This window comes from Micropterus dolomieu, linkage group LG14, assembly GCF_021292245.1.
Source record: "Micropterus dolomieu isolate WLL.071019.BEF.003 ecotype Adirondacks linkage group LG14, ASM2129224v1, whole genome shotgun sequence".
Taxonomy (NCBI): domain Eukaryota; kingdom Metazoa; phylum Chordata; class Actinopteri; order Centrarchiformes; family Centrarchidae; genus Micropterus; species Micropterus dolomieu.
In genome coordinates this window covers 8,433,148-8,447,694 of record NC_060163.1, presented here as the reverse complement: position 1 = coordinate 8,447,694, position 14,547 = coordinate 8,433,148, and the positions used below count along the sequence as shown (strand labels likewise).

The following is a 14,547-nucleotide window of genomic DNA, read 5'->3' as shown; positions in this document are numbered from 1 at the left end:
CTTATTTGAACTAATTTATTTAGATTGTAGTTTTGATATTGGAACAAATATCAGAGTACCGGTATGTGAGATACAGGCCTAAAAATGCAGCAAATCTTAGCTGTGTGTTTATCAGAACACTGCGACAGTATCTGCCATACCGTACTAAAATGTATTGTACAATCTCAACATTTTAAGACCTGGAAATTACATGGAAGCATTGTTTGAAACTGTAACTAACTGCAAAGCAATATGTTGTAAAAGGTGCCAGACTGACACCGTTTTTGTTAGCTCCACTCCACGTTACAATCAGTTTCATGTTTTACACATTAACTCAAAGGTTAAACTCATGTATTCCTATATTTTTATCTCTATTTTCTATAAAAAATATAAGTCACAAGAATAAGTAGAAAAATAAAAACTAAAAGATTCTGGACAGTCTTTGTCATGCCTTCATAAAAATATACATATCAGGAGTGGAGATACATTAAGTGGTTGTCTGAGTCCCTTGTTCAAGTGTAAAGCTTCCCTGTATTTTTGTTGGTAAAGAGATTAATGCCAGTACAGTGTGTGTCTGTGTTCCAGTGTTGGTACTGGCAGTGGAGGGTCAGTGCTGACCATGGCACTTCTTCTCCAGGGCAGAGCTCAGCCGTTCTCTGGCACTACTGCAGGACTTGAGAGCCTCACTGTTCCTGCAGATTCACAAAGGAAAATAAATGTAGACAATATAAGACTTCAGAGTCTGCAAGAAGTGATGTGACACAAACAGTTCCACATTACATTTTACGCTTCCATTCACAGGTTTCACATTGACTGACACGTAAATTTTAACTTGTGCAGATTTAAAGATGGTCCTACTTGGTCACGAAGGTGTGAAGCAGCAAGGCAGGGTGCTGGGGGAAGTATTCCTGCTGGACAGCGTGTTCCAAGCACAACAGCTGACCCGGGACCAATGGAACCTTTTTCATCTTCCCCTCTCCCTGAAACATGGAACAGAAAAGCCTAAATTAACTGAATCATTAATACAATTTATGTCAAACAGTGACAGAAAGGAAAGAAAACCCAGCGAGGACCATGTTCTACAGAAAAGCAGATGTGATGAATGAATGGATCAGCTGTTTTTCTTGTCATCTCCAGATGATGACATGACAGACTGTGAAGACAAGACATTAGCAGTATGTATGGTAACAGTAGAGGGACTCTTAACTAAAAGCATTTTCACAACAGCCACAAATAATTTGTGAAATATTTATGAACTTCGCAAATTTGTATTTAAGCTTACACACCAATGCACTAATGCATGCCATCAATCAAACTGGTACTACAACATTTCTGTTCTGAGTGAACAGAAACTTGACTTGCTTTCTGGTACCAGGAACTTGTCTCAATTTCGTTTTCCACTGCACATTCTTAACTGATCATCTCAGCTACGCTGTGTGAAACCGCTGTGACACCACCGTCATGAACCAGGAACTCTCGCTGGCAACCAAACATGGCAACGTCTGCACCTTGTCAACTGACCATGCCGTGGTTTTGCAAGCTGCCATTTAAAAAAAGAAAATCTTGGTGGTGAATTTGAAAAAGCAGCAGCCGATATTGATGGCTGTTTAAATATAGTGTGTTTGTGAAGGATATCCGATTCTGGTGACAGTTCTCTCTTACCAATCAGTGGTCTGCAGTGTTTTAACTCATCTTTTAGTATGAACACCGCTCGTTTGGAAGCTCGACTGAGGAGATACCAAAACAAGTACCAGGTACTATCCACAACTTTTGCCAATGTTAAACCACAAAAGAACGGTTCTAAGTGAGCTGCGCCGTGCCTTCCCATGCTGTGGTATAAAATAGAGGAAGGTCCAGATTGAGCACATCATGGTGCTCTGATACATTTTGAACATATCAGTGCTCTGACTGCAATACTATTGTAAAGTGTTTTGAGTCTTTCCTATTAAAAAAATTATAAACAATCCCGGTGGGTTTTTTTGGGGTTTTTTTAAGTTCTGTGTCAGATTCTTGGGGGAGAGAGTTGGGGGTTCTGTAGCAGTACTGTACCTTGAGGAGTCCCATCAAGACCAGCAGTGTTGAGAGGAAGCAGTATGACTGGAGGGCGGAGCCAGAGAGGAGCTTCTTCAACACAGCGTCTGTGAGACACAGTGACTCAGGTTTATTTCAGTGAGACGTCACAGCAGTAGAGCCGAAACGTTGTTTAATCCATATAACATTTCACCAACACATTTCAAGCTTAAAGAAAATAACTCTGTACAGTGTGTCTAATGTAAAACAGAACTAGCCTACCACAACAGCATGACGGCAATGCAGCGAAAGCATCCGGTCTACATATTGAGTCCATGGAGAGGACCCGAAACAAGGTAATGTTAACGTTAGCATTTAACATACATCACAATTGCTAGTTGAGATGCAGGCTAGCAAAGGTAAGGCACAAATCTTAGTTGCAAAAGTTTAAACATACGTTTGTTGTTATTGTTCTCCAACTGGTTAGCCCATGGGTTTGGTATGTACAGTGATGTGATTTACACTGCTGATCCCGGTACAGGGGGCGACAAGCAAACGTATTTGTTGTCGATTACTTAATGAACTGATAGAATAATCCGTAGAATACTTGATTAATAAACTAAGCAATAGCTGCAGCCCTACACAGCAATGATAGCACTAGCATCTATCAACAGCAGTATTTGAACCACTTCATACAAACACCAAAATACTCCTGTTTGTTTTCAGTAGTAGCAGCAGCTTTTTTATTCACCAATAGTTTCTAGGACGGCCGCCTTGGTCTCTGGCTCCTCGCTGTACAAAGAAGCGATTTTCAGAAGGACATCAGCAGCCTTGTGCAGGTCAGATGCATCCACCTGGGGAAACGTTTTATTAACAGATTAAATCCAGTCTGTATGACAGCATATTAGGGCCATTATATTTAAAAAGAAAAAAATGGAATTCGGGGGGGTGGGGTTACATTCAGAGAAAACCTTTTAGAATAAAGTAGTCAATTTACGAGAAACAAAAAAGAAACGGACAGTTACATTAAATTGTGGGAGCAGCTAACAACCTGCTGGGACACTTAATAGTCACTTTCTTTTAAATTTCCTACCTGTTGCTGCAGGTTTGTCCTCATCTCTCCCAGCTGAAGAAGCTTCTCTGCAGAGGGGCAGCTGAGGAAAGACATAATCTCTGCCTGAGGGTGGACACAAAGTCATAATCACAGCAGGAATCCTGAAGCCTTTATTTTCTGCTGTTCTTGGTTAGTGCAAACTTACTAGGATATTTCAAGACCCTGACATGAAGCTGACGGCCAGACACTATTCTTTTAACATGAAATATTGATCTAAATGTTTTATTAAACCAAACTAATTTACACACTTGCAATTTATGCACAAAATGACTAGCCTAGAATAGTTAATTTGTTTAGAAAGCAACAATACAGCAGTTGAAGACAAATAACTTGAAGCTGATATGGTTGCCAGGTAGAGATAAATATAAATGTATTTAGTAGCAACTTACTGAGGTCTGAGGTTTTGTAGGACTGTCATCTTTTCTTGTTATTCCATTTTCCTTCACATTGCCACCGTCCTCCTCGTTGTCTTCATTACAGTCGTCACTATCGTCGTCACCGTTTTCATGGTCGTCGTCATCTTCCTCATCATCAGGTTCTCCTTCATCATCACTGTGGTGAAGTCAATAGGAACATCATTTTATATCTCGGGAAATGTCATCAAAAATACATGGTTTTATTTGTACTGAAGGAACTTAACAAAACACACACATGCACACACACACAGACACACACACAAACAACCTGAGTGATGCCAGCATGTCTCCTTTGTCCATGTTCTCCATAGCTTCTCTCAGAGCCTCACAGCCCTCCTCTCCCAGACAGTTACCTGTTAAAGTCACACAATGATCATTTTTACCATAGCTATGATATTTTAGCTAACCCCAGTGTATATCCACTTCATTAAAACTAATATTTAATATATTTCTTCTGAAACTAATTCCACAACCCTTCTAGGATTTTAATGCCTCATTTAACTGCTGTTCTGCAATGACAGTGATAGCAGCTCTGAAGTCAGAGTGCGTACCGTTCAGATCCACTTTCTCCATGTAAGGTTTGTCCTCAACAGCCTGAGCCACAACGAGTGCAGCTGCCTCAGTGATCTCACCAAATGACAGATTCAGGTCCTGAAGATAAGGAACATAGCCGTATGTGATCACACAGCAGGACACAAGCACACAAACATCAAGGCTGAAATCTGCTGGTGAACTGACCTTGAGGATTGGCAGGCCCTCTCTGAGGACTGCAGCGAGGGCAATGGCTCCTTCAGAGCGGACCAGGCAGTCGCCAAAGTTGATCACCTGTACATTCCTCAAGTGCCTCAGAGCCTGCATGACCGGCAGGACAGTATACAGAAACACTTCAGCTGAAACACACTGGCTACATGTCTGCTGTACTTTTAAGAATAATCTGCACAGGCCTCACCTGTGCCATGGCCAGCGTTCCCTTCTTGGTGAAGGTGTTGTCATTCAAGTTGAGGACGCGGAGCTCTGGGTTGTGTCGCATGGCTGAAGCTAACGCCATCACACCTGTGTAGCTGATACCATTCTGGGGCATGTGGACTTCCTCCAGGCTGCCCATCAGCTTACATGGAAAACAGAAAGTGAGTTTGAGGAGGCCGGCATTTGAAGTGCCAAACAAGTGAAGTTGTGTCGCATCTGCAGATGCAGGGCTCTTGCATCATTTTAAAAGTCAAATTAATGCTTTAGACCTCAGCAAATATAAATTTAAGAAATTTTGAAACAATTTCTTTGACAGAAAAGAGACGCGCGTTTGATCTCTTACTCATTTGGCAGAACGTCGCAATGCCATATTTGGCAGTTTTATTTTCACCACAGGTGAATGACTTGCCTATTCTGAATCGGGGAACACAGAGGCTGTTTACACCTCGCGTTAAAATGTATTTTGGTGATCAGATTGTGATCGGGTAGCACTTGACCACATGAAAGTACATGTGTAAATGCACCCAAGACGTATTGAGGACAGATTGTGATCCATTCAGCAAAACCACCTCTGGAGGTGGTCAGGGACACCATGACTACATGGATGCAAATGCGTTGTCTATCCACATACAACAACAACTACTTGGGCGGAAATATGTACCGGTCACAGTCTTCTGCAAATAAAATCCAAAAGTCTGACAGCGCAGACAGGCGCCTAGACAGTGTGTCCATTCAGAGTTGCATGCTCAAACAGTGCCGATCATTGATCATGCTCAGGTTTTTGATGAACTGATCGTGTCCGTTTGTGAACGTGAACTAGGGCTGGGCAATAAAACAATGATAATTATCGTGACACAATCTTCCTCAATAACAATATAACAAATGTTCAATAAATATTTGACTTAATTCATTTGAATCACAAACGAATTAGCACTTTCTTTTCTATTAAGATATTTACTGTGTTGAGGAAAAGGGACTGAAAAAAGATTTTACTTTAGTTTTCTCATGCATATTTGTTGTTTTGAATGTTCTACCTCAGCTTTGTGAAGTGATCCACTGTTTCATATCAGGCCACTGTTTGGCATCAAGTGTTTATCATGTTCTGACCAGAAAGAAAAGTTTAAAAGCACAATTACCATCTGGTTTCTTCAGGAGCAAAAATCAGCCTTTAAACTTATAGTCCTAATAATAAATATAATGATCAATCATACACTGCTGGGTTAAACTCAATATAAACTACTAAAAAAAACAGAAGAGAGCAACATTATAAAGGTAGCAAGAAAACGGACTGAACTTAAGTTTCACTTTCACTTTCCGCTGAGCTAATACACAGGTGCACCGCTAAAGAGAGGTAAATCATCCATGGAGGAAAAACAATCACGGTGAAAGACATAGCCTACTTTAGAAAGTTATTTTAACCTGTAGTTATAGATATTTTTTAATATACAGTCTATGTGTAGGCTACAGTTGTTTGAGCTAGACAGAACGAACGGATCTTCCTCCAACCACTTTAACTTGTGTCTCCCAATCTTGCAGCCACGACTATAATATGACAGGCAGGCAGATGTCAACGTCTACAGCTACCGTAAACGCAACATATGAGTTATATTAATAGCGGGGTCTCGCATTGTCAATTACTAAAAGAAAATAATTCAAATACACGCTTATTAGGCGTTTTAGGCGACAATTTTCCTACCAGCCTTAAACTGCAAATTTAATAACTACAGCAAATTTACGGTATATTTAAGACAAGACCTTAATTTCCCTTATTTCAATTTAAGACCATTTAAGTCTTTTTAAAGGAGCCGCGGGAACCCTGAGATTTCTTGTTTCAACAACAGTCCAAAACGCAGTGATCTTAAAATGTAAGCTGGAACTGAGCAGTGTTGATTCATAAACACAATTAACCTAATTAATTTTCTGTTGACAAACATCATATGTGTAATTCGGGGCATAATTCAAACGGGCTCAAAGAATGAAAGCTGTTGACTACAGTGCATATTATTTCCGAAATAAGGTCCCATGGTGGTCCACCGGAAGGGGAGGGACTTTGGCCCTCTCTATAATTTTACTAACTAACGGTGATTCCTCATGTTTTTAAAAATATCATTGATGTAAAGCTTTAACAGCACGAGATAACAAACTTCACTTAGTCTAGTGTAGTCCACGTCTTAAAAAACCCTGTTGATCAGTTTGGGAGTGAGTATAATCTACCTGAAAGGCCTTGGCCAGGGCGCGGGCTCCTTCGTTTTCCAGGCGGTTCCTCCCTGCGATGAACACTCTCAGTCTGAGCGGAGCTCCGAGCGCTGATGACTGTCTGTGGCACTCTATCAGAGCTTCAGTAAGGATCTACAAAAAATCATACAGCACTGTTGCATTAGGATGCAAACATGCATTAAAACCTGTCCTGTGTGGAACATATTTGCACTGGTTTATTGTAAATCTGGAGCACTTGCTTGTTTTATTCTAGTTGGTTTGGTTAGAATACAAAAGTAGTATCTGAAGTCTGCGATTTGGAGCTGCATGAGGGGTTGACAGTGTTAGGTCAAAACATATCAAAGCATTCAGCATCGCAGTTTGTGAGCTCACCTTTCCTCCTCCGATCCCCATCCCACAGTTGTTGAGCTTTAGCTCCCTCAAGGTGTGGCAGGAAGGACTCTTCAGCAGCTGCTCGATTCCCTTCACACCATCTGGGCCAAAGGCGTTATCACTTAGGTCCAGCTCAGTCAGCCTGGCCCCAGCACTTATTATTGCACCGCCCAGAGACCTCTGCCGAAAGCACAGAAAGAGAACGTTTAAGACAGGCATATTCAGGGAGTTGATATCAAACAGGTACATTACAACACAAAGCAAAATGAACTGCAGAAACCAGTGCTGGAAATTCTCACCAGGGCTGTTGGGATTTCAGAACGCAATCTTCCAGTGAACATGTCACTCCAATAGCATCTCTGAAAGACACAAAAAGTTTTAAACAGAGAGAAAACAGTGAGTGTGTCTTCTCTGATACGACAGTGGCCAGAAGGAATTCAGTATCAGTATTCCCGGGGTGGTTATTAAACCACAGTCTTTGAGATCCAACCAAATTATGTCTTGTAGACTGCAAAGTTCTTAAAGTACTATCAACAAAATATTGCTGATTGAAAAATGTGTTCTTGTTTGGCTATTTGCAATAACACAAAACATTGGTGCATATGACAAATATAATTTTGTTAAATAAGAAAAACTGACATTCACAAAAGAATCATCTGGGTCCTGACAATATTTAGTGTGAAAGCATTTATTGACAGTGATCATATAAATCAGAATGATACCCTGCTTCAGTCAAAGAGGTGAACCTAACCTGGTGCACTGCTTAAATATAAGCCTACTCCTAAATCAATGTAAATGTACTGCTTATGATATTAATGCTTCTTTTATTCTTTATGCTTCTTCTTCGTTATCTCGAGTACCTGGAGCAGGCCTTTGCTCTCCAGAGCCTTGGCTATGGCCCGGGCTGCATCCACTCCCACAGTGTTCCCCTCCAGGCGAAACGCTCTCAGACCTTGGTACTGCTCCATCTCACGGACCAGCTCCTCCACTGAAAGCAGAGATAACAGACTGCCAGGTCTGAAGAGAAAACCGGGACCAGCCCTTTGATGCCTACAGTACACAGCGGGCGAGTAACAGGAGAAAACAAAGATAACCCCTCACTGCTGCCCTGTTCAGCATCTGACCTGATTCTGCGTTGTCCAGCTTTAGTCCCATGCCTTTGTAGCTCAACTCTCCATCCCCGACGTGGGTCTTGGAAAGAGCATCAGCCAGCTGAGCAATGTCATGTGAGGCCATAGTGACTCTATGGAGACATCCAGAAGTCAGATTTTAGTCACTTCCTCGACACATAAATGAGCAGAAGTACACCGGAAATCGAAAAATGTTCAATGACTGCTGATACATTACAAACAGATAATTTTCTAACGTCAGTGCAACGATCAACAAGCCACGGTATCTATTTAGCTTCACCGGTTTGTTAGCTAACTTAGTAACTTAGAGGTGCGCAACATAACAGACGTTGGCGCCACGAGCTAATCAAACACGAATGAGACTGTGATGGTTTATAAAGTGTATCCTCGTGTCTCTCAGCCACTGCACCAGCCACACAGAGCTCCCTGAAGCTTTTAGACCTTACCACAAAGAGTAATTTCAGATGATAGTGAACACACGCCGCTCTTCCGTGCAGCGCGCCGGTTGCTAAAGCATGTGACGTCACGCTGCCCCCGGTTTCTTTTTCGTTGATTCTGGTGACGTCACTTAGAATTGATCTACAGGTGTTTTACTGCCACCTGCTGTTACCACCACACGGGATCCTGCTCTCTACTACTAATGAACACTTGGATTACACTGAACAAAATTATAAACGCAACACTTTTTCAAGGGGCCTTTTATTGTGGCCAGCCTAAGGCTCACCTGTGCAATACTAATATGCTGTCTGATCTGCATCTTCAGGGCCATGCAGAGGCCTTTGGAAGGGCAGGTGCTCAAAGTATAAAAGGGGTACATGGAACAAGGATTTAAATAGGGCTGTTCTCAAAATATTGATACAGAAATATATTGTTATGTATTCCTTGATTATATGCGTATACAGATGCTTCTGTATCGATACAACAACAAATGCTGTGACACAGTTTTGAAAAAGAAACACAGGGAATACCCAGATCTAGCTTTAAAACACGGTGGGCTGACATAACTTACAGGGAACAGTTGCTGTTGAGGGGTTGCTGGGGATGCTGCTACTGCTGCTGCTGCTTTTGGTGCTGATACTACTGGAGGTGATCTGTGACTAGAGATATTATAACAAACATAGGAGATATATTAGCTGATGAAACAAATATGTGACCATGACAAGATGTAAAGATTGCTGACAGTATTTGGGACTGGCTTACAGTGACTGACCTGCTGTAGTGCTACAGCAGCTGCCAAGGCTGCCTGCTATGAGAAAATAAGAGGGAGATGCTCACATAGACTGCTGCACACAGAGATCTGCTGTTGTGAGTCTGCAGCTCTACCCCCTGACCCCTTGTGTCCATGTTCTCTCCCCTCCCTGTGTCCCCTGTTAGTCTGTCTCTGTTGTCTGGGCGTGGCTTCTCACTCTGGGCCTGGCACTCCACCTGCACACCTGATCCACATTCCACTAATCAAGACTCAGTATATCAACCCGGTTCTTCACCTCACTCGTTGCCAGATCGTCAATTTACCTCAGTGGTATTTGCGCTGTGGCCAACTAGCCTCGTAGTTGTTATTCTGTTGTTTGTTATCTCAAGATCACTAACCTTGTCTCCCTGTGCTCAGGATCGCTGCCATACCCCGCTCACTGCCTGCCTGGAAATCCTGCCATTGCCTCACTCAGCCCACCGCCTACCTGGAAATCCTGGCTCTGCCTCACTCAGCTCTCCGCCTGCCCGGAGGTTCACCTGCTGGTCGCCTTTCCCTGGTCTGCCCTCTGGTCTGCTCACACCCCACTTTTCAATAAACTCTGAATTCCTGGATTGAAACCTGCCCTGAGTCTGCTCTTGAGTCCTTTTCCCCTAGTCTGCCATAACATCTGCAGGTAGAGGAAATAAGATACCAGGTTCAAAAAAGTGTGGGAAATAATCTGGGAAGGAAACAGTACTGGGAGAAAGGACTAGGTTAGCCAAGGCAGGGGTAAGAGTGAGAGAAATCTATAGACAGGTGTGTGTGTGTGTGGGCAATATTGTGATAATGATTTTATATACTGCATTGTGAATCTGAGATATATTTGGATTTTGATATATATATGAACTATATGTCTAATAATAAATCTAAAAAGATGTGTGTGTGTTCATTCTGTTGGCCCATAATAACCATGACAGAGCAGTATGTATCTTTCACATTAACATTTCATACCTTTGTCTGTAATCTATATAGGGCCATTTCTTCTTCACTCTTTGCTTTGATGTCAGGAATATTATTTATTTTATATTGACACTGACATTATTACATGCATTTCATCTTATTTAGATCATATAATAAGTTTGCTATAAAATCTATTCAAATACTGTTGATTTAAATGATCGTTTTAAAAGGGGCTGATAAGTAGGCTATAATTCGGAGGAATAAGTAATAAACCTGTTTACCAATGTTGTTATAATTATTTTAAGGCAGACTACGTTTTTTAAGTTACTGCAATAATCCTAGTTTAAGTGAAAGGTTTTCAGTCAAATTACATAAAAAAAATACCAGACCTCGCGACGCCCGTGAAACTTTTCTCCCTCAAACAGCAAGAAGGAAGTGAACACAGCAACTTTGTTTATCTGTGTGCAGAAGTAACGTTAGCTGTCGGCACAGTGTTAGTCGGCAGCTAACGTTACTTCTACAGGCGACACACAGCAGCATACAACTACTGTGCTGCTCTCTTTGTGTCTTTCTTGTAAAATACATCCAACAACCCACAACAACACACATTACGGTAAACCCCTCTTACCGGTGGAATCGCAGGTGTCCTCTAGTCAGAGCTGCTGAATCACTAACGGCGTGTGAACGGGAGGGTTCGTCACGGATGAGGTCATCAGGTGTAAGGTCATAATGTGGGTCAATTTATTTGCTGCGAAATTATTATTAATTCATTTTAATAATAGTTTGATTCGGCAGGCCTTCACAAAAGGACCTTTACAAATTTAAAAATTAATTATTTAATTAAATTTGTCATTGACAAAAGGGCACTTTGGGCATCAAAGGGAGCTCAGGCACCCATTGCACCCCCCTCTGCACGTGCAAAGTCTTAGATCGGTGAATTCAGCTCATGCTGAATGGGGGCAAAAACAAAACTGTTGCCATGATAATTTTGTTCAGTGTACATAACAGAGTTCTGCTTCTTTTAAGTCAGTTCTGACACCTGTTATAGGCCCCTGCACTATGTTACTTTTTTACTTTTTTATTTGCAAAGTATTGCCTATTTAAAAGAAAGAATAAAATAAAATCATAAAAAACACAATTAGAATATAGTCAATTTAAAATGCAATAAACTCACAAGGTAATAGCTCAAATAAAAATGGCCAAATTTCAGTTTTTACATTTTTGTCAAACTAGGTCGAAAATTAACTTTTAACTTATTAACAGGCATAAGCTAGTTAACTTCACTTATTACATTATATTAATAAAGATGTATAACCAGTGTTGGGAAAGTTACATATAGTAACAGAATAGTAGCCTACCAATTACAAGTTACTCTATTTAAAATGTAATAGTAGCCTAGTGTAACTATTTCAATGACTTCATCAAAGTAAGTAACTTGTTTAATTACGTTTGATTACTTTTCTAAATTTCTAACGAATGTTTTTAACTGTTAAACATTTTCTAAAGACTGTCCCTGCAAAGCATAAGAGGCAGTTTAACCAGAAGGGTGGAGCTGTAAATTCAAACACTAGAACCATAGACTGTATATAAAGACTATAACCAATAAAAAGCATCAGAACAGCATCAAACTATCGGCTGTGGCTGGAAATGGCAAATGAAGACATGCAAAGCATCAATATTAGTTATATTATAATATTAACACATAGCCTAGCTTTTTACAGAAAATATAAGTAATTGTAATTTAATTACACATGTTTTCCCCAGTAACTGTGAAATGAATTACTCCCCAACACTGGATATAGTGCATTTTCTGAACACTTGGATTAAATTAAGATTAACGCTCCATCAACGTGGCGCCAACGCGGAGCCGGTGGTGATGGACACAGCATATTCACTCAGCATGGCTATCACTCAACTAGTCTCAGTAAAAGTTTACTTTTATAGACTTTAAATGCCTATTCAAGATTTGGATCGCTGTTTAAAGTGACGTTTGTCAGCTTGTGTGGTTTCCTCACTGGACAGATGTTGTGGCAGAAGTTTAGGAGGTCGGAGAGCTCCTCAACGGGAGAGAGCTGGCTCGCACAGAGGTCTAGACTGGCTCTTCCATGTGGTCTCCAGCCAGGTATAGGTGATCCCCCAAATACTCTCAGGCTTCTCGCCACTGCATGGCAGAGCTCATAGGCCGGTCGACCATATGTAAGGATGGAGAAAGCGAGGCTGCACTCCTGCAGGTGGGCAGAGAGGATGACCTGAACCCTCGGGGTGAATCATACCAGGAGTTGGAGCCCAGGAGAAAGGCTATGCTCTGGCAGGACCTGAGGCTCAAGAGCAGAGAGAACAACCAGGTCACCCTCACCCAGAAGGCCGAGACACTGTTGCAACCTCTAGCAGAAGTAATACAAATGTAGAATAAAAATAAAAAAGCCCACAACTGATACAATCCAAAAATATTGTAAACTATGAACCCATTCTTTTACAGACCAGTCCTGAAAACAGAATCTGTAACTACACACTAAACTATCTGTGCCCTACTCTGGAGTTTTGTTTCAGTTGGATGACATATTTTGGTTTGTGGTCATTTGATAATACTTTAGTGGCACAGCATGGTGTACTTACCAGTAATTTTCAATATGCTTTGTGGTATTCTGGGCTGGGCTACTGCTTATATGGCACATTTTAGGCACTTACAATTCCCTACATAATTTATGACAGATCAGGGTAATAGTTAAAAATTCAATTCAAATTTATTCGTATAGCACCATTTCATAAAACAGTTCAAAGTGCTGTACATGATAATAAAATAATATTACAATGCAAATAATAAAACAAAGAGGCAAACAAAGAGTCAATGATTGTTTACATGATTGCAATATTTTGCAATTAAATCTAAGCAAGGTGTGTGTGTTGGGAGATGTTTGAAATTCAAAGTGGGGAATTTATACTTTATTTTACATGTCAAATATTGTACTCTGCAATACATTTATCTGAACTACAAGTACTAGTTACAAATTATTAAATTATTTTTTACAGATTATGATCGATTGTTATAGACTACAATTACCAAGTGGGTAATCTTTAACCTTGCATCTGTAATCCAGTAATTAACTCTGGAAAGGGTCAAATACTTTCCATTTTTATTTAAACAAACGTTTTGGATGTATACCCCTATACTTGTAATGGGGTATTTTTACTCTGTGCTATTACTGATTTTTGTAAATGACTGAATACTTTTCGGAGAGTACCACGGCACAGGTTAAAAACAGCCGTGACACATTTATTGCTGCCCTCCTGTGGCCATTACTTCTCCAGGAAACTTGTTGCAGTACTGCACTGGCCAAAGCAGCTAGCAGTTACATAGCTAACATTAGCTAGTCGATATACAGCAGAGGCGCAGAGAAACAACCCGTGTTCTGCCCACATACTAATGACAGGAACACTGAACTTACTAATATGCGCCTGGACATTGACTGATACTTGGCACGCTTGTTCTTCCTATCTTTATCGCCAACTCTCTGTGAAGTTATCTCTGATCTGAAAAGCGCAGTAACTTAACTCTCGGTGAGTTGCCGTGCTAAGTGGGCTTCGGCTATTACCTGGAGTGCCACTAGTACATGAAGTTATAGCTAGCTAACTTTACATGGTAGCTAGTGAATAGCACAGTGTAGCCGTTTATGTCAGCTCAACAATTGGTTTTAAACTGTTAATGCAGCCATGTGTGTGACTTCGAAGAGAGTAAAATATGTTTTTAAAAGCCAACGTTGCTTTCTTATTTTATTTAGCTAAGCTAAGGGAACGTTACAGTGATTAGCGAATTGCGTTAGCTGGCTAATCTTAGCCACCGGTTGGTACACCCAGATAGCGTTAACGTTACCTAGCTACACCAACGCCTTTAGCGGCTAACCCGATGCAAGTTGTGTGTTTTACACGCGTCGCTGTCGGTGAAACGTTTAGTTCGATCTGTAACGTTAAGCCTGTATATCACATGCTAACGGTATCATTTCCACAACATTGTTATGGCTAACGTTTGAACTATGTAATGTTCAGATGCCTCCTCCCACTTAATTTAACAAATATTTCTCAAATGCCCGATTTACACAATGTTAACGTAATGTATCTTCTGCAAACTATTAACCAGCTTCGTCGTTAGCTGTCTCCACTGTTTCTTTACGCAAGTCCGATGATTGCTTAGCGTGTTTTAGTTGCAGGCCTTGG

At 40.9% G+C, this 14,547-nt stretch overlaps 2 protein-coding genes and 1 long non-coding RNA gene across 6 annotated transcripts in view; 1 reads left to right on the top strand and 2 right to left on the bottom strand.

Annotated features, from left to right (window-relative positions):
• Positions 1-9,232, bottom strand: rangap1b (Ran GTPase activating protein 1b). 4 transcript variants are annotated; one of them, XM_046068071.1, is made up of 16 exons: positions 9,214-9,232; positions 8,199-8,317; positions 7,935-8,062; positions 7,374-7,433; positions 7,075-7,254; positions 6,700-6,834; positions 4,469-4,627; positions 4,258-4,371; positions 4,071-4,170; positions 3,785-3,872; positions 3,493-3,655; positions 3,083-3,166; positions 2,741-2,843; positions 2,029-2,117; positions 838-959; positions 1-671 (listed from the first exon to the last, which is right to left on the bottom strand). In XM_046068071.1, exons 2-16 carry the CDS (start codon positions 8,308-8,310, stop codon positions 587-589), a joined length of 1,722 nt encoding a protein of 573 aa, XP_045924027.1. In that variant the 5' UTR covers positions 8,311-8,317; positions 9,214-9,232; the 3' UTR covers positions 1-586. The 4 variants fall into 4 exon arrangements, with proteins under 4 accessions (XP_045924027.1, XP_045924026.1, XP_045924029.1 ...); XM_046068070.1 differs by lacking the exon at positions 9,214-9,232 and adding an exon at positions 8,651-8,810; XM_046068073.1 differs by lacking the exon at positions 9,214-9,232 and adding an exon at positions 8,651-8,810 and having other exon boundaries at positions 3,788-3,872.
• A 23-nt stretch (positions 9,233-9,255) lies between these two features.
• Positions 9,256-14,181, bottom strand: LOC123982511. The gene is made up of 5 exons (XR_006827992.1): positions 13,782-14,181; positions 12,351-12,650; positions 9,792-10,063; positions 9,415-9,447; positions 9,256-9,301 (listed from the first exon to the last, which is right to left on the bottom strand). It is a non-coding gene; the product is annotated as an uncharacterized LOC123982511 (long non-coding RNA).
• The window catches only part of zc3h7bb (zinc finger CCCH-type containing 7Bb), a 15,362-nt gene continuing 14,448 nt past the window's right edge, over positions 13,634-14,547 (top strand). The window contains exon 1 of the mRNA XM_046068068.1: positions 13,634-13,893. The gene's annotated coding sequence lies outside the window, so the exon portion shown is untranslated. The remainder of the gene's footprint in view (positions 13,894-14,547) is intronic.